Source organism: Micromys minutus (assembly GCF_963924665.1).
Source record: "Micromys minutus genome assembly, chromosome: 13".
Classification (NCBI taxonomy): domain Eukaryota; kingdom Metazoa; phylum Chordata; class Mammalia; order Rodentia; family Muridae; genus Micromys; species Micromys minutus.
In genome coordinates this window covers 16094723-16113439 of record NC_137982.1, presented here as the reverse complement: position 1 = coordinate 16113439, position 18717 = coordinate 16094723, and the positions used below count along the sequence as shown (strand labels likewise).

At 33.7% G+C, this 18717-nt stretch overlaps 1 protein-coding gene across 1 annotated transcript in view; it reads left to right on the top strand.

Annotated features, from left to right (window-relative positions):
- Positions 1-18717, top strand: part of LRP1B (LDL receptor related protein 1B) — a gene marked incomplete at both ends in the record, with an annotated part of 1929155 nt that overhangs the window by 1616160 nt on the left and 294278 nt on the right. Inside the window, 4 exons of the mRNA XM_080928219.1 lie at positions 238-430; positions 923-1048; positions 5596-5724; positions 8892-9011. Of these exons, the coding sequence (XP_080784345.1) occupies positions 238-430; positions 923-1048; positions 5596-5724; positions 8892-9011 (568 nt within the window). The remainder of the gene's footprint in view (positions 1-237; positions 431-922; positions 1049-5595; positions 5725-8891; positions 9012-18717) is intronic.

The following is an 18717-nucleotide window of genomic DNA, read 5'->3' as shown; positions in this document are numbered from 1 at the left end:
TGGACTGTAGTTCAGTAGATGTTAATTTTCTTATTCATCCTTCTATTCATATTTCGAAGAAAACGTAAGTGGTAAGATAAATTATATATCATACTGTGATGGAACATCCAACAAAATTATGATGTGATGGTCCTGACTATTGGTAACTACTTTTCATCCCTCATTTTCTGGAGTAAAAAAAAGGGGGTCATCAATGTCTGAGTCTTTATATGCTTTGCAAATTATGATTTATTACAGGTGATTGTTAAGTCTGGACCTGGAACTTTTCTCAGTCTGGCAGTTTATGACAATTACATCTTCTGGTCAGACTGGGGACGAAGAGCTATTCTGCGCTCCAATAAGTATACAGGAGGAGAAACCAAAGTTCTTCGTTCGGATATTCCACATCAGCCAATGGGAATCATAGCTGTTGCTAATGACACCAATAGCTGTAAGTAGTAATAGGAAATACTTCCTAACTGTACAGCCTGTCAAGTTTTTCTCTTTAATAATTTTACACATTATTATCACCTGAGAGATAATATTCAGAACTTGACGATTCAATGTATCAAAACTGTCTGAAATGTTTAAATAACTTTTGTTAGAGCTCAGATGGTCATCAAAAGAACAATTTTTATTTTTATTATTTATGAAATTGTACTCCACTGTTCTTTAGTTGTCATATCTGTGAAAGTAAAGGCTAACATTTTAATGCAAAAAAAAGTATCTTCTTTGTAGGTTTGCATCTGATTTTATAAATGCTTCAGTTATTGTAACACAGTATTGTTTGGTAGAAAATCCTTTTATAATGCCACAACATTCTCAAAGTACTGGGTGTCCTCTATGTTGAATAAGCTCAGCAGTTAACAGATGATGGTTACTTATAATTAATGAGCACTGTGTATTCATTACAAAATACTACTCATAGGCCCCTTCATTGCAGGTGAACTCTCTCCGTGTGCATTATTAAATGGAGGTTGCCATGACCTCTGCCTTTTAACACCAGATGGAAGAGTGAATTGCTCCTGTAGAGGGGATAGAATATTGCTAGCTAACAACAGATGTGTGAGTAAGTAAAGAAAATTTATGTGATGTGCTTAAAATATATTGAAAATATAGCATTGCACTGAAAAAGTTGTACTGTCTTTCAACAGTGAATTTCAGGCTTTTTTTTTTTTGTCTGTTAATAAAAAACTTCAACTCATTGTATTGTCTTCTTAACTTCATGTGATTTAGTAACAGCATCCAAGACAATAACTTATAGGTCCCTGTGATTGAGAACCTGACAGTGTTAGAAACAACTTCAGAAGTTCCTGCATACAAGATCATCTGCCAAATTAGAGCTGTGGCTCGGAGACTCTTGCAATTATGAAATTAATTACAGCTGAAATAAACTAGAAGGCATGTAGGAGATCAGCAGCCATGCTGTAAGCCCCTTCATAGTCTATGGCAGTATGTAAATGAGAGAAAATGGCTCATACAGCTTGTTTGTAATCATTTCCAAACTGTTAATTAAGAATGTAACATTCCAGCCTTGCACAGTGTTTATTCCTCCCAAAGGTATTGCAGTCTTTAATTAGTACCATTACAATACACCCTTATTAGCAGCAAAATTTCCAAAATAAATAATGGTTCAAGTGTTTCAATATTGCCGTGAAAAATTATTAAGCAACATAAAAAAAGGTTAATTTCCCTTTAACTCTGGAACTTTGTATGTAAGAAGGGTGGAACATGAAAGATTTTGTTGAAAACTGATGAACTCATTTTTAAAAATGTGCCAGTTTTGACACATTTTTCCTCATTTGTATTCTTTTATAATTCAAGTTAGAAAATTAACAAAGGTACATCATTAAAAATAAGTAGTTTCTTCTTTATCTTCATACTTCTTTATCCCTTATTACCAAGAGAATCCTTTGTTATATTTGCTATGCCCTTTTTTGTTTTGCATACTTGTATTACAAACAAGGGCACATATCAGTAAAAAATAAGAATCTGCCTTTCTGTAAGACTGTGCCAGGACAACGAAGAGAATCCTGCTACTATTCAGTGAATTTTAATACAGATAAACACTTTTAATAGAGTGTGCCTCAAATTCCCAGACCTCTTTTTTGCCTTTACTTCTCTGAACAGATCACAAAATTACCTGAATTCCATTTCAGCTTGCCCTAGAGAGTTGAGTCCTAATGATCAGGGCCTGATGCTATGTACACACCTGGAATATAAGTCCTACATTAGAATCACTCATGTTTCTCTCCCAGGTCACATTGTAGGACAGGGTTCATGCAGTGGCATTGATCAAGAGAGCGAAGGGAGTGTACAGTGTGGAGTAGAGTATAGGCCTGTTGTGACCAAAAAAAAAAAAAAAAAAAAAAAAAAAAAGCTTATGTGTTACTGCCCCCAAATAAGCTAACTGTTTCTCTCTGCTGAGGGGTGAGGGGCCAAACAAGGAAAATATTTTAAACATGCAGAGTTTCCGTGGTATGGAACTGAAGTGTACCACTGGGCTCCCGAAGGCAAACAATTTGCTTGGAGGCATTCTCTATCAATTATGTGTTTGTTTTTGGAATCCTTTCGTCCATTTGCAAAACCACCAAGAAGCTTCTCTTTCCTTCTTGTCAGTCCATTGATGAGGAACCAGAATATTTCTGATACTTATTTGCTAACACTGTTCATCAATGTTAGTGGCCTCTTTCATTTATAGCATGAGTGCAAATGAGGGTAAATTGTTGTTCTCATTATTGGCAAACTATATAAGTATTTACACCTCACATAACGTTATTAATGTTGTGTGTCTAGTTAATGTCAATATCCCTCACATAAAGAGGAAGGGCAAGCATAATTCAATAAAACACTCATCATGTCAAAGAGGAAAGTAAACCTGAAAATAGAAGCAGAAGGTGTTCAGTGTTGTGTATTAAGTGCTAGCATCAGTGAGAATTCGGCTGGACAAAAGATATTTTGCTTTACACATGCACTCTATTTTCATTCTGTTGTTGTAATAAAACACTAACAAAAAGCACTGTTGGGAGAAAAGTAGATTATTTTATCTCACAACTTACTGTCCATCATTGATGAAAGTAAGAGCAGAGACTTAATCAGGAATCTGAAAGGAAAAAAATAACGGGACACTGTATATGACTTGCTCATTTGTCTTTCATACACAAACCAGGACCAGGTTCACAGGGTTTGCATCATCCATACTGGACTGGACCTCTTACAAAAGCCAAAAAAAAAAAAAAAAATCTCACAAATAGGCCCATAAGACAGTCTGACCTGTGCCATTCTTCAGTTGAGGTCCTCTCTCCTGAGGTTACTCTAACTATATCAAGTTGATATAAAAACCAAATATCACAGTACACATATATACAAAAAAGATCATGCAAACTTAGAAAATTGTTTCTCTAATATATATATGTATATATATTATATCATATATAAAGTTATATTAATTATGATATATATATATATATATAATGAAAAGGGAGCAAAATTTTTAAAGAAATCAAGGAGAGGATTATAGGAGAGTTTGTCAGAAAATAAGAGGAAGGTAAAACTATAAATTTTATATTATATAATATCAAAAATAAAAATAATTAAAATTTAAAAGCTATAGCATATATATATATTTATGTTTACATACACACATTTGTATATTTATCTATCTATTTGCTTTCTTTTTATATGTCTCTATGTACCTTTATGATAACCTCAATAGGAATAATTAGTACAATCACTAAGTACAGAAATTTTCTATCTTAGAAATTTTTAATTTGAATCATTAATATACACGAGTTGCACATAAATCCAATAAAATAATTTAGAAGTGCCAGTAGACCAGTTTAAATTTTGTTCATTTTATAATCTCTTTTGGATAATTTTTCCAAAAGTATTAGCAATCTTAACACTTTTCCCTTTAAATAGTGGATTACTTTTTTATTGAAGAACTTTATTTTAAAAAAACAAAGATAAATGTACAAATTTTAAGCATTTTTTTGCATAAAAGTATACGAATACATTTTTGTCATTGCTTGGCTTTTTTTTAATGTTTGATAATTTTTTTTTTTTTTACTTTGGCTTGTAACAGAAATTCATTCCAAAATGAAGAAAAAATTTGGTAAATACTTCATTGAACAACTGAATGAATTGAATTATAAGCTTTAGACACATATGTAAATATTATATATGCAATTACAATTAAAGAAAATTAAGAATAATAAAAACTGTAAGTTTCAAATAACATTAGTGGGTACTTTATTGATTCTTTCACAAAGTTCTAGAACTGGTAATTACTTTGATGTTGAACTGTATTTCTTATTAATATTAATTCTTATCACATTCAGAACTATTAATATGACTTTAATATATAGTTAACAAACAGTGTGATAAGAATACTCTAGGACATTTTACACCGAAAACATTGTTTCTAAAAATTTGCCAATGAATCTATTTAAAAGTATAAGGATAAATTATTTTACCCAATAGAAACCTTGAAAATCAGAGGAAACATGGAATTCTTACAACAAAACTGAGCTATGAAAACTGTATTTTGCATTTTTCAGTGTTAGCCTGTTACTTACACCTTAGAGAAAATCATAAGGAGACAGCGGCAGAGACACAAACAGAGACACGGAGCAAGACAGGGCGAAACAGAGACGGGGGAGAGAGAGAAAGAGGGAGGGGAGGGAGATGGAGAAAGAGACAGAGAAAGGAGAGACAGAGAAAGAGAGGAGAGAGCCAGAGATAGAAACAGACAGAGAGAGCACATTTTCATTTTCCACAGGTTTTGAGCGATGCTGTTACAGGTGGTACCTAGTCTAAGTGTCAGGTGTAAAGCTGTCTAGAGTCTCATTTATTTTTCTATCTCCACCAACTTCTCAAATTTTCCAGGTTCTTCCAGGAAAAAGTAGCAATGTATGGTGTTTTCAGTTCTAGTTTTCAGTAAGGGAACTGGCTACTGGGTCTCAACAGAGAAAAACTGAGAAGATTTACTTAGAAATAAACCAAGTAGAGAACATATCTTGGTTGAGATGGCTTTGATTTTAAGGGTTTGTGTTGGGGAAAATTACTTAAATGATGCTCTCTTCATGGGACTGTTGTGTTATTTGAAAGAATATATATAAGTAAGGATACATCCAAGCACTGTGAGAACATGCCGAGATTATTTGTTTGGGTTTTTGAGACAATATCTTACTGTGCAACTTACATTGGCCCTTAACTTGCTGTGTCCCTCAGTGTCCATAGACTTGTAATCCTGTCTCAGGATTTAATGTTCTGGGGTTATGGTGTAAACAGCAACACCTGAGTAACTGGCTTTTTCTTAAGAAGAAATTATCTGAAGCCACACTGCTGTCCTATATGCCAATTATCAAATTGAAGCTTCATTGCTCTGCACACATATGGTCAACAAATAATCAACAGAGTGTATAAATAGGCATAAAATAGTGATACAACTTCCCAAAGAATTGCTAATTTTTATTGAAATGTGAAACAATGCTATTAACTTCACTTTTATAGGTTTTCATGAGATTTTAATTTTATAATTGAACTTGAGGAATATAATGCTAAATAATATAAAATATTTTACATTATACTAATACAGACCTCTTGATGTTTCAGCTAAGAACTCTTCCTGCAATATTTATTCTGAGTTTGAGTGTGGAAATGGGGATTGTGTTGACTATGTCTTCACCTGTGACGGTATTCCTCACTGTAAGGACAAATCAGATGAAAAGCTTCTCTATTGCGGTAAGTGTTTAACAAGGACTTTTGTGTTGCAGAAAGATACTTTTGTTTAGTTGGATAGTTTTAGGTATGTTTGTTTATCTTTATTTTACATGAATAATTGTCTCCTTTGTCTCTCATTGAGAGACATCTCTGAAGTACATTGACCAAACTTGGTGACAGAGGGGGGCACATCATTATCTACTCAGTTACTGCCCAGGTGCTCACTAAAATCTTCACAATTTTCTATCACATTGGTGAAAATTTTTTAAAAAAAAGGAGGCTATTTTGTAAGCTGCCCTATAATATATATTTATCAATAATTTTAGGCCCATATTCCTAAAATCATAATTCAGAAATATAAATGAGTGATATAGATTACAGACATATGCTTTAGCAAAGATCCACCCTCAGCCAAGAACATAGTAAATAAATGTCACAGCACTGTTAATTAAACTTTTGTTTCAAGGACCAACATAGGACGAGTGTCCTATGATTTAGAAACTGTGACAGCCATGATAAAAGGGAATATGGCTTTGCATCTTGCGTGCCCTCTGTTGGTGAAAATTATTTTCTGGAGACTGGCTTTTCTGTTTTAGGCATCAGCATGGATTTACCTTCATTCCCCATTAATCTTTACTGGACAATTGTTCAGATTTTTTTCTTTTTATTAAATTGAACAACTTTATTTTAAAAAACAAAGAAAATGTACAGATTTTAAGCATGTTTACATAAAAGTATATGAATACATTTTTGTCCGTACTTGATTTTTTTAAAGGTTTGATAGTATTTTAAAAATAGTGTGATTTATTTTATCTTTATAAGACCTACACAGCGTTAGGTCTCTGTGCCATGGAAAATTTGAGGATCTTCTATTAAAATTGCTACCTTATACTCAACTTAATTCTTCAGTACTTTACCAAAGCAATAATACACCCACGAAATCAAAGAATTGGTAAACAGTACATGAGTTTTTGAAAATTGGCATGTGTTTTTCATTGCAGACTAATATTCTCAGTTAAAAGGATGGAGAAATATCAATGGGCTTGATTGTTTTACATAGAAAGTACTCAAGTTTTCTGTTTAATTTACATAATAGGCATTGAATATAGAGTTTGAAGGTAGTAGGAGTAAGAATAAGTGTAAAATATATATTGACTATGAAATGAGTGTGAGAACAACACCACCATATATTTATATAAACCAGTTATCAATCACACAGGGGAGGATTTAGTAAGCCTTTTGAAAAATTATTTAAAACATATGTAAGGTTTGGGAGACCACACATGCATCTCTAATTCATTTACTAACATTTATGATTCTAATTTCTCAGGCACAGGATCTGTACATTGTGCTGCGATTATTCAAAAAGTGTCTCTATTCACTGTTTTGAGACATTTAGTTAATTGTTGACAACCATATTAATCCTGCTCTACTAGAAAATATTACAAGTTATTTCTTCTATCCAATTACAGCTGTATTCCCATATTCTCCCCACTTTACATCTTTTCGTCTCCCACACTGGTTTCCTGTTCTCATAAGACATATTGGACTTTTTAAGTCTTTGAGAAACAGCTCACTTTACCTATATTATGACAGCACACAGTTTTATGTATTCTGTACCTATCCTTCCATTTAACACAAATGATTCCCTTGCAGATTTTGCTGCCTTAATGCAAATGACAGGTTTTCAGTCTTGTAAAAAAGCTTTTTAGCATCCTTTTGTGTACATACACCGTGCTTCCTTATTCATTGTCTTTCTTTGAGTTCCTTTTTTGGCAACTGTGAATAGTGCTGCAGGAAAATATTCCTGCAGGTTTTGCTAGGCTGTGGTCACTTCCATCCTACTATATACACATAGTAGAATCGTTGACTCATATGGTGGTTACACTTCTCAATTTTACATACCACTCGTAATAATTTCTATAATGACTTCACAGAAAATGCAGAAGCATTCCATATTCTATATGCTTTCGTTGGAAATTGATATCTTTCCATTTTTTATGATAGTCATTTTGAAGGATTATATAATATTTCAGAGTGGTTTGGCCTTGTGTTCTATAGATACTTATTCATGCATTTTTCATATACTTTTTGGATGTTTAGATATTTTAGATTTTTGTAATTTATAACTCTTGGCTATTTAAAGGTTATATTGTTTTTTGACTTGGCTATTGAGTTGAATACCTTCATCCCCTTCATAGTAACCATTTGTTGTGTATTTTCTATTTTTCTGTCTTGGTTTTTATCCCTTATGTTGTGGTTTTTGTCATTCCTTTTCTTCATGTGATTCTGGATTTATTGTACACTTGCTTTGGTAGTGACCCGAGATCCATTGCTGGGACTTGTTTCTTTATTATTTTGTTTTAAATCATTTATACTGGCTTCTTTTAATGCCAACACACACAAGTACACAGTTCATTTTTTAAGCATTGCATTTGTGTCATCCAGTGACTTTGGATATATTGCATTTTAGATATTCCTATTTGGCATTTTATTTGATTAATTGGTACTTAAAAAGAATGTTATTCAGTTCTATGGATATTATATATAATATTATTAAAGATATTTTAGCAGAAATTTATGGATATTTCTCTGATTATTTGATATGTTCATTTGTAAATGCATAATTCGATACATGTTTATTGTGAAAATCCTTGCCAATATTTATGAATTAACGGATGAATGTAAAGATGGAAATTTTAGGTAATGAAATAAGATAGAAAATGAAATTCAAAATATATTTATTCGAGAAAGAAAAATCAACAGAAGTCTCTTTGTTTACCACTAATAACATAAGGATTCATCTAAAATAATTGTTTAAAAAATAAAAAATATCTCATAGAACCAGAGTAGAATGTCTTGCTACTCCCGACATGTCTTTTCTAAAGTGATTATACATTGTATGTTTATTTCTATGTAACATGGGAAAAAGATGAGAAATATTATAACCCTAGAAGACATGTAGATAATTCCTAGTTATGAACCACCAGGTCGCAAAGACTCAAGTGAATCAATTTCTTGCTCCTTGGAAATTGGGAGACACTATAACTCAGACCTTTTGTATCATAGAGAATTGCTTTATGAATTGAGATTCCATTAGTAAGGAGAGAAATTTTATTCATGACTTTTACCTTCTAGAACTACTGCTATATGATCTCTAACAGCAAGTTTCTATCTTTATTTGTAAGAAAACCGAAGTTGCCGAAGTGGGTTCAAACCTTGCTACAATCGCCGCTGTGTTCCTCACGGCCAATTTTGTGATGGTACAGATGACTGTGGAGATGGCTCTGATGAACTGGATTGTAACGGTAATGCTACATTAATGCTACACGAGTCTTTGAGTGTTACATGTCATCATATATGTTTATTAAACTTTCACAAAGTTTTCCACTGAGAAAACTATGCTATGAAAATGTCTGACGCCATGTTTTGTAAATACTTTTAGAAAAGAAAGGTAGGTGATCATCTTATGAAAAGAATAGGGGGTTTGCAGAAGAGAAACTTGGAAGATGGATAACACTTTAAATAAAATAACCAATTAATAAGAAAGTTAAATAAAAACAAACAATAATTGAGAATATGATAATTTCACGATATCCCATGTATATGAAATGCAAAAATATTGATCTCATAAGAACTTGGAAGAGGAGGATGATTATCGGAGGATATCTCTGGAAGAAAGCACCGGGGAAAATGCTGATGAGGGCATACGGTGATAGAGTTCGGTACATACAAGTGTTCATTATGTATATCAGTAGAAATAAATATAATTTTAAACGTTACTATTACTTTTCTAGTTTCTACTTTCTAATTCACAAACTATGGTAATTTCTTTAATCTTGTTTGTATATACTTGTTTTTACAGCATTTATATCAGAAGATTAAACACTGAATAAAATGATTCTAAGAATGACTACTCTATTATTTTGTTTTCTTTTATTCCCTCAGTTAATTTCATAGTAAAAAGGTAAAATACATAGTATTAGTCTTCAAAATAAATTAAACAGGTTTATTGTGGCATATTAATGCATTATATGTAATTTATTTGTCTTAAATACAATCACTGATTTTTATTAAAATTACCCCATTTTGCACTTATCATAACCAGTATATTTCAAAACATTTATCTGAGAAGGTTGCTAACCCTGATTCTCATTTCTCACACAATTTTACTTTTTGTAGACATTTCACACAAATTAACTTATACAATATACATGTTTATTATATCCTGCTTCTTTCACTTTCTTTGAGATGCATCCACATTATAAAATATACTAATATATCATGAATTATTACTATGCTCTATGGCTTTTATTACTTTTGAGAGTATAGTATAATTACTCCATTTCTCCTTTTGGGTTCATCACTTCAAACCCTTCCTGATCTCTTTTAGTGGCCAATCTTAGCTCAATAATAATGTGTGTGTGTGTGTGTGTGTGTGTGTGTGTGTGTGTGTGTGTGTGTGTAAAAACCTTCTCTGCATGCTGTTACATGTACGTGTGTTTTCAGGGCTGATATTTGGTTTTAGATAATCAGGTAGTATACTAGAAATAGTATTTTCTGGGGAAGACCATTTCTCACATTCTCAGCATTTGTTTATTGCCTATAGGTCTTTGGGTAGGATTTAGACTTCACAGTATTGTGATGCCTTCTTTCTAAATATTTCATCACTCACATAACCAATAATTGACAAATTTCCACTTTAGACCTAGATTGCATATACTTTCCATACCTTTTCTTGCCCACATTTTTCTAGTTTTTCTACACCTTTACTTGCTTGTGATTTTTCTAGTTTGTTTTTGTATTGTGAATTAATTCATTTTTCTTACAGTGCCTACTAGAAAGTTAATCAAATTAGACATTCTGTTTCTAGACTTATCATCTGAATTTTAAGGTAATTTGCCAACTTATACCTTAGTTTCCCAATCACTAAAATGCAAAAACAGTTTTAATAAGTTTATTAATGTTATTTTGAATGGTAAATAATAAAAAGATAATAATAGTCTATATAAAATGGCATGCTAATTTTGTCTTTTTAAAATTACTGACTACTAATGGCCATAAATTCACTACCAGTATTTATTCATCAAATAAGAACATATCTTGCTACCTAAAATCTACAACTAACAAGTATTTGTAAGGCAAACAATGTTTTTTTAAAAAGTCTCTTAATTTACTGAACATACATTTTTAATATACCAGGCTAGACCAAGAGACAAAATTACCACATATATACTTCTGCCTTTTGGAAAATTCAAACTTATATGATACTAGAAGTTTGGAGGCCTCTTGTTTTTTGCCACATTATCAGGATATTACATTGGTCATGAAGTGAGTGCACTATTACTGCAATTCTTGGAAATTTGCAGATGAAGCTATTCCAAATATTTGGAAAGCCAAAGTTCCTGTAGTAAATTTCAGACAAAAGTATTTATTAGCCTTTAAGCTTAATAGCAAAATAAGGAGGGCAACTCAGTATAGAGGATGGTTATTTTAAAGAATGTGTTAATATTATGCGCTAAATTGAACATAAATGACTAAGTACATATTAGATACAGCAGAAACATACTGTACAAATTGTTTTCACAGGAAAGTCCTACCATTCAGCACTTTAAAGCAGCTCAGAATAACCATGATGCAACCCACAAAATATATGGAGCTCAAGAAGAAGGGAGACCAACGTGTAGATGCTTCAATTCTACGTAGAACAGGGAACGCAACAACACAGGAGGTAGAGTCAGAGAGGAACCTGGGAGGGAGAGAGGAGAGGGAAGGAAGAGGAGGGACCAGGATCAGGTATTGGAAGGGACAAAAGTCCAGTGGGTCAAAAATTAAATACAAACATGTAGCAGTGGGGTATGTGGAACAGGGGGTAGCCACTAGGAAGTACAAGACTCCAGGGAAGCGAGAGGTTCAGAACCTGTAGAGACCATCACAAGTAGATAGGCTTGGCTCCCAGTTGAGAGATGAGACCATTCAGACATCTCAAAAATTTTAAAACAGAAATGTTCTTGTCCAAAAGAAAGACAGGGACAAAAATGGAACAGAGATTGAAGGAAAGGCCATGCAGAGGCAGCCTCACCTAGGGATCTATCCCATCAGCAGACACAAAACCCAGACACTATTGATGATACCAAGAAGTACTTGCAGACAGGAGCAACATATGGATGTTCACTGAGAGTTTCTACCAGTACCTGACCAAAACAGATGCAGATACCATGAGACTAAGACCCATGTCTCTGATACAAGAGCTAGGGAAAGGATTGAAGGAGCTGAAGGGAATTGCAACGTCTTAGGAAGAATAATATCAACTAAATGGACCACCCAGAGCTCCCAGGAAATAAACCACCAACCAAAGACTACACATGGAGGGAGCTATGGCTCCAGACACATATATAGCAGAGGAGGGTTTACCTAACATCAATGGGAGGGAATGCTCTTGGTCCTGTGGAGGCTTGATACTCCAGTGTAGGGGGATCCTAGAGGGGTGAGACCGGAGTGGGTGAGTAGGTAGAGGAGCACCCTCACAAACACAATGGGAAGGAAAGAGAGGAGGGAAGGAATGGGGGATTTGTATAGGGGTAACCAGGAAGGGGGGATGTCATTTGAGATGTAATGGAATAAAAAGATTAATTGGAAAAAAGTTTTAAAGAAAGAAAGCAAGGTTGTAGGCTCAAACAGCAAGTGCCAATTTATCATAAGGAATCAGATAATTTCTTAATTACATTGATGAAAATCAATGTACTGAATTCAAAGGAGACATCAGATTAAACAGTAAATGAGGCAGAAAACAAATCAGCAAATGATTATTAATAAAAAATATGGAAAACCGTTATAAAATAATTGATGGAAAGGAAAAGTATGAGATAGAGATGGGATGCATTGGCTCCAAAGAATGTAAGAACAGAGGAAGCCTGTGCAAATGATTGAGGAGCTTCAAGGAAGGGTTGGGAAGCTCCCAGGCTTGCAGTACAACCATTAACTTTATTGTTACCTGAGCTTCAAAAGCAGGAGATCTAATGTATTTTGAAATTAAGTTATTTCATATTGCCTATAAAAGTTTAAAAACAATAACATTTTATAAGAAATTGAAAGTAGATACAGGAAATGGGCATTTAAAAGAAGGTAGAAATAAAGTGAGACTAAGAAATTGGTACTATCAAATAGTTTCAATAGTTTCAAGCAGGAGAAATTGCAATAAAGTAGGTGGATGATAAAATATAAGAAGAAAGAGAATGAACTAACTAAATAAAAATATGGGGAAATCATGTATCATAAACTTTCTTTTTCTCAAATAAAACAATTGGAACTTAATGCTGTTATCAGTTTTCCCAAGAAAAGTGGGATTGTCTTTAAATGGTAATAAATTAGTATGTTTGAGTTTAGAAAATAAAATGCATAGTACCATATTTGTAAAATTGTTGTGGTTATAGTTAATGAAGTAAGTCTTATAAAATATAGATAAAACATTGTATCTAATTAAATCAATAGCATCTGACAAAGAACATTATTAATTAAGAAGGAATGTTATCCTTCTTAAATCTTAACAACCTCATGTACAGTCTTGGCAAAAATGGGCACGGGAAATCAAGCTTTGTAATAGTGTTTCTGTTGAAATTAAATATTTATTAAATAAATCCCAACAGCAGTTTGCCACCTGCCTCAGTGGCTTATATTGCCAAATGAAAGAATCACACAGCCGTTATAATTTAATATGCCTTGATTAGCTCAATAGCAGGGCTGCTGCTTAACCTTCATGTAGTTAATCCTGAGTTATTCCTAGCTAAGTCTATGTTATATCTTGGCTGCTCTGGACTAGAGGCCTGTCCAGTTGGGCTGCATTCTGGGTCATGCTCTCGGGTCCTTCACACAGAAGCCATGCCTCTCTGTCCTGAGCTCTTCTCAGTCATAGCATCTCTTCTTTCTGCCATTCTGTCCTTTCCTGATGGATCTCCTCTCTCCTTCCTCATAGTTCCTAGCCCCGAAAACCTAAACCCAAACTGTGTCTCTTCTTCCCAGATACTGGCTGTGGGCATCCTTATTCACCAATCAGAATTAATTGGGGATCCCTCAGAATCCCTCAGAATCTTCCATGTAGATTCTCTCTTACAAACAATTTTAAAGAACAAAATTAACATTGGAATACAAGCAGCATTAGGATGAACAAACTATATTTCCGCCTTTCTGTCCAATTAAAGAGGCTCTTTTTTCTCTCAGATAGAAGTTGAACTGAATTATATCAAATTATAAGGTATGATAGCACTTATAACCTCTAGTCCATCATATCTGTCAATTTAGGTAAAGTATTCTATTGTCTACACTAACTTAAAGAGTTTACAATTCTGTACCTGAATTATGTTTGCTTTAAACTTGCAATGCCTTCTGAAAACTATCCTTTCAATTCCAAAACATGTCCTTTAATGCTGAAAACCTGAAGCTCAATTATGAGATTTTAACTACTCTTCATCTCCATAAAAGATCTGAGAAGGAGGTAAATATTACCTGAACATGTAGGAAGCACAAAAATATATCTTCCAAAGCTGTATAATTATGTTGAGACAGCTGACTTCCCGGACATTCCCCAGTATTTCTCAAAATGTTAAAGCCTTCAGGACCAGAGCCATCTGATAGACCTTAATTAAGTACAGCAGGAATTATGAAACACTAGCTTAAACTTTCTTGTCAGACACATCTTTACAGAATGAAATTAGGTTTTTTTTTGTTTGTTTATTTGCTTTTTTTTTGTTCTTTTTGTTTTTGTTTTTGTTTTTGTTTTTTAACCCAGTGGCTAGCCTGCCACTATTGAAGTGACTCCAAATGGAAAAAATGATGTTCAATATCTTCTTTGAAATTGGATGGGGGTACTGTCAGGAGTCGACATGTCTACTAATTGAAAAATCTTTAAATAATTAAATGATTTTAAATGCCATGTTTTGTGGGTCTCTTATGCTTTTGAAAACTGTCTATCTATACATATAGTATATCTGAACTATTAAACCTTGACTGCTCTAGCTTATATGCTACTTGAATAATATTGAAGTCCTTATTGAAATTAAATGAGGATCTAATATTTCCATGAGTTTACTATCTGTCCTTAATTTTCCTAAATACTTTGTAGTAGCAAGTATTATGAGGACTGGGCCTAAGCCTTGTATTCCTAAATTTGTTGCATAGGCACAATGCCAACCTAAGAGTAACAAAATTTATCTTAACAATTGCATCAATATACAAATATTTATACCAGTGAAAAACTTAAACCTGTATAAATATATAAATTCTAAACCAATGCAAGAAAATATAACTTTCAGTTTGCATCAAACAGAAAGATTTCTACCATTGTAAGATTATGACTATAAAGTGCTTTGTTTATGAGTAAAATTAGTAATCCATTCCTATATATCTAATTCATTATGATATTATTCTAGCCATCTTTTTCTATTCAATACTATTTCCTTTACCTAAAAAAGGATAGAGAAAGGAAATATGTAAATCCCCAAATTTAAGTTTTATAAATAATTGTCTCCATGCCAAAATTATGACTATTTCCAAATTCTCCCTTAAACTGACAACCTATCTATAATCTATGAAATAACAATAATCATACACCCAAACCCAAGAAATTGTGATTATAACTCTCCATAAGTTCTTTCTGCTGAATTGGAATAATGAATTTTTAAGGGATGGAAAGCAGTGGGAAAATTGGAAATATTGGTTGGACTTAAGAAAGATACTTTTAACATTTGTTACTCAGTCTCTATATACTTTGAAAGTTTAGAGCTTAACTGAAGTTGTGACAGGATCCATCTGAAAGGCTGGATGAACTGAGGTTATTGGTAATCAACAGCTATTCCTGAATCTTCAACAGTGTCAGGCAAGGCAAGGGGCTGGTACAGCATGTCTTTTCAGCATTCCCAAGGATGAATCTTATCAGAGCTGTATGTTAGTATTTCATACTCTTAATATATAAATCTCACAACCACATTCTATAAAGATATTTGTAAGGAATGTGCAAGGTGCACAGATCAGTTAAGGTTGATTTTTTTTTTTTTTTTTTTTTTTTTTTTTGCTCCTTACTTGAGCAGACTACAGATATCTGCTGTCTTTTTAATGAATTAGTTTTATTAATAACCAATTGTGATAGATCTTTATTTATGTCCTATGATAGATGGCATGATGAATTCTAAGGATTCTGTAAACAACAAAAGTTATTGGATAATTCTAGCTGAAGTTTTGACTAGATATTATAATCTAAGCCAGTTTCAGCCCTGTTTCCCCATGGAGGGAGCAGCAATTTATGTTACTTGTCCTGTTTTGTCTTCTTGAGTTTTTCTTTTCTGTCTATAGTCACGATCTTCAGGTGGTCTTCCCTTATCATATCTGATATTATGTTGAAAGAGGTCCAAAGATTTTTCTCCTTTCCTGTTAACAATAGAGAGCCTCTCTCAAAAATAGAATGTCTTTGGTCCAGTAACCTGAAATTGATTGGTTCAGTTATGTTACTGCACTTTTCTGAGGGCCTGCTTTCTTATGAACTTTCTCCTAGAGAAATAGTAATTTCATTAATACCACCTAACTTATAACCATCTTAATTTTGATAATTAAAATAACTCAAAGCAATGAAAAGAATTTTAAAGAGTTGTTACTATCCATGGAGACAGGATTTCTCTCTATCTCTGTGCCTTTGTTTCCTACATCAAAGGCCTGAATTCTCTTTTTTATTTGTTTTTTTTTTTTTAAATAAAGAAGGAAGATGAAAATGTATTTGCTTCAGGCCTTCTTAGAATGGAGAACACCATACTCATGGGAGGCAATAAAGGGACAAAGAGTGGAGCAGGGAATGAAGGAAAAGTCATCCAGAGACTGCCTCACCTGGAGATCCATGCCACATGCAACCACCAAACCCAGTCACTATTGCAGAATCCAAGAAGTGCTTGTTGACAGGAGCTTGATGTCTTCTAAGTGGCTCTGCCAGCCTTATTGATATAGATGAGGATGCTTACAGCTATCCATCAGACTGAGCATAGGGATTTCAATGGAGAAGTTAAGAGAAAGGACTGAAGCAGCTGAAGGAGTTTTCAACTCCATAGGAAGAGCAACAGTATCAACCAGACAGATGCCCCAGAGCTCCCAGAAACTAAACCACCAACCAAAAGGCACATATGGAGGGACCCTTGGCTCAAGCCACATATGTAGCAGAGGATGCCATTGTCTGGCATCAATAGGAGGAGAAGCCCTTGGTCCTATTTCCCAAGTGTAGTTGAATGCCAGGGTGTTGAGGTTGTAGTGGTTGTGCGGGAGTGGAAACATCTTCATAGAAGCAAGGAGAAGTGGGAGGAATTGGAGGAGGGAGAAGGGGATAACATCTCTAATGTAAGTATATAAAATATCCAATAAAAATTTGAAAAAAAACATTAAAACAATTACCACAATTTTTTCTTCCCCCTTAATACAATGTCTATCTTTATTTTTTCCCATTTTAGGAGATTAATATTGGTGCATATATAACTATATCTCCTTTTTCCTTATATAAATTGGATTAACATCCTTTTCTAACATCCTTTTCAAATAAATTTTCTCCTTTTCTCTATATGAGCCCATTTTCAGGATAATTTATCCGCAAATGCTACCCTAAGTTATCTCAGAATTTCCATGTTTCAAGAATCCTGTTGCTTGTGAAGCCTTGACCTAATTTTCCAACAGCTCTCCCATCCCCCTCTTATTTAAGCCTGTTCTCTGTGGCCTGCCTTCTCCCCAGCAGGAGAAGCCTGAACTCTGCTGCCAGCTCTCTCCCAGAAGAAGTCATTAGCATCCTAGGCTTAAGCTTTTGCCCAGAACCAGAGATAGCATTTGACTGAATCACTAGCCCTCAGCCTATGTCTGTGGGTTAGCCTGGGCGTGACCAACCCTTAAGCCAGGAATCCCAGAATCATGTGTGCCAAATTAGCATGAACTTCTATCAGGGTTCTAATCCTGCCAGGATTGGGGAGGAATTACATGGTTGGCTAAGACATCAATTCTTCCTGTCTCTTAATCTTAAAGGGAAGGCATGAGTAATCTACTCAGGAATCTTCAATTCATTTCTAAAAGTGAGTTCTTGCAACACAGGTTGGGTGCCATTTGAGGATATTAAATATTTTGGTACCCAAATTAACATTATGATAGTATAAAAGAGAATAATAACAGGATAGAATACCAGTAGCATTAGGCCAAACCAACTACTGTTTTTTCTTTTTCTTTTTCTTTTTTTGAGCAATAGAATAAATTCAGAGTAGTTGAATACATGAAATCAAATAAATCATAGATCTTGAAACTTTCCTTATAATGCTGGATATTTCAAATTAATATTTTTTATAAACTTGAACTTACATTCCTTGTTTCTTTTTAGAAATTAATATATTTATGTAACTTGAATAATTTCTATGAAAACAGATAGGTTGTTTTTAGATAGAAAAAAAATAGCTTATCCAGTTTGACTTTTCTTTCAGCTCTGGTCTTAGGCATATCGCAAACCAGATTAGAAAAATCTTGCTAATCCAGATTTCTATAACCTCAGTGTCTAAAATTCAGTGATCTGAGTGTGAGTTTGGCCAATTGCTCTCTCAGAACAAGACTATATGTGAAGAATCAGAGGAAGATAAAGTTACCAAGTTATGTTCTTTTTCCAGTCTCAATAGCCACTGCAACACTAGCATGAAATGACTGCACATGTAGACATGCACTAATAGTTCTGGTGAAGATGAATACCTCTCATGGCAACATGTACCAAATGGTGCTATTGTGGCACAAACATTTTGAGTATAGCCAATCACTTTATGATTAAATTTAAGTACCAATCCACAGGTTAAAATCCTTACTGAGCTTGATTATCAAAACCATAAAATGCTGCTACATGTCATGAAGGCTTTAGAAGGCTTTGATGAAGGGTGAAATTTAAGCTATTTTCAGTACACTCAGTTTTTTAAGACGGGGTGTCTCAGTGTAGCTTTGGCTGTCCTGGAACTTGCTCTGTAGACA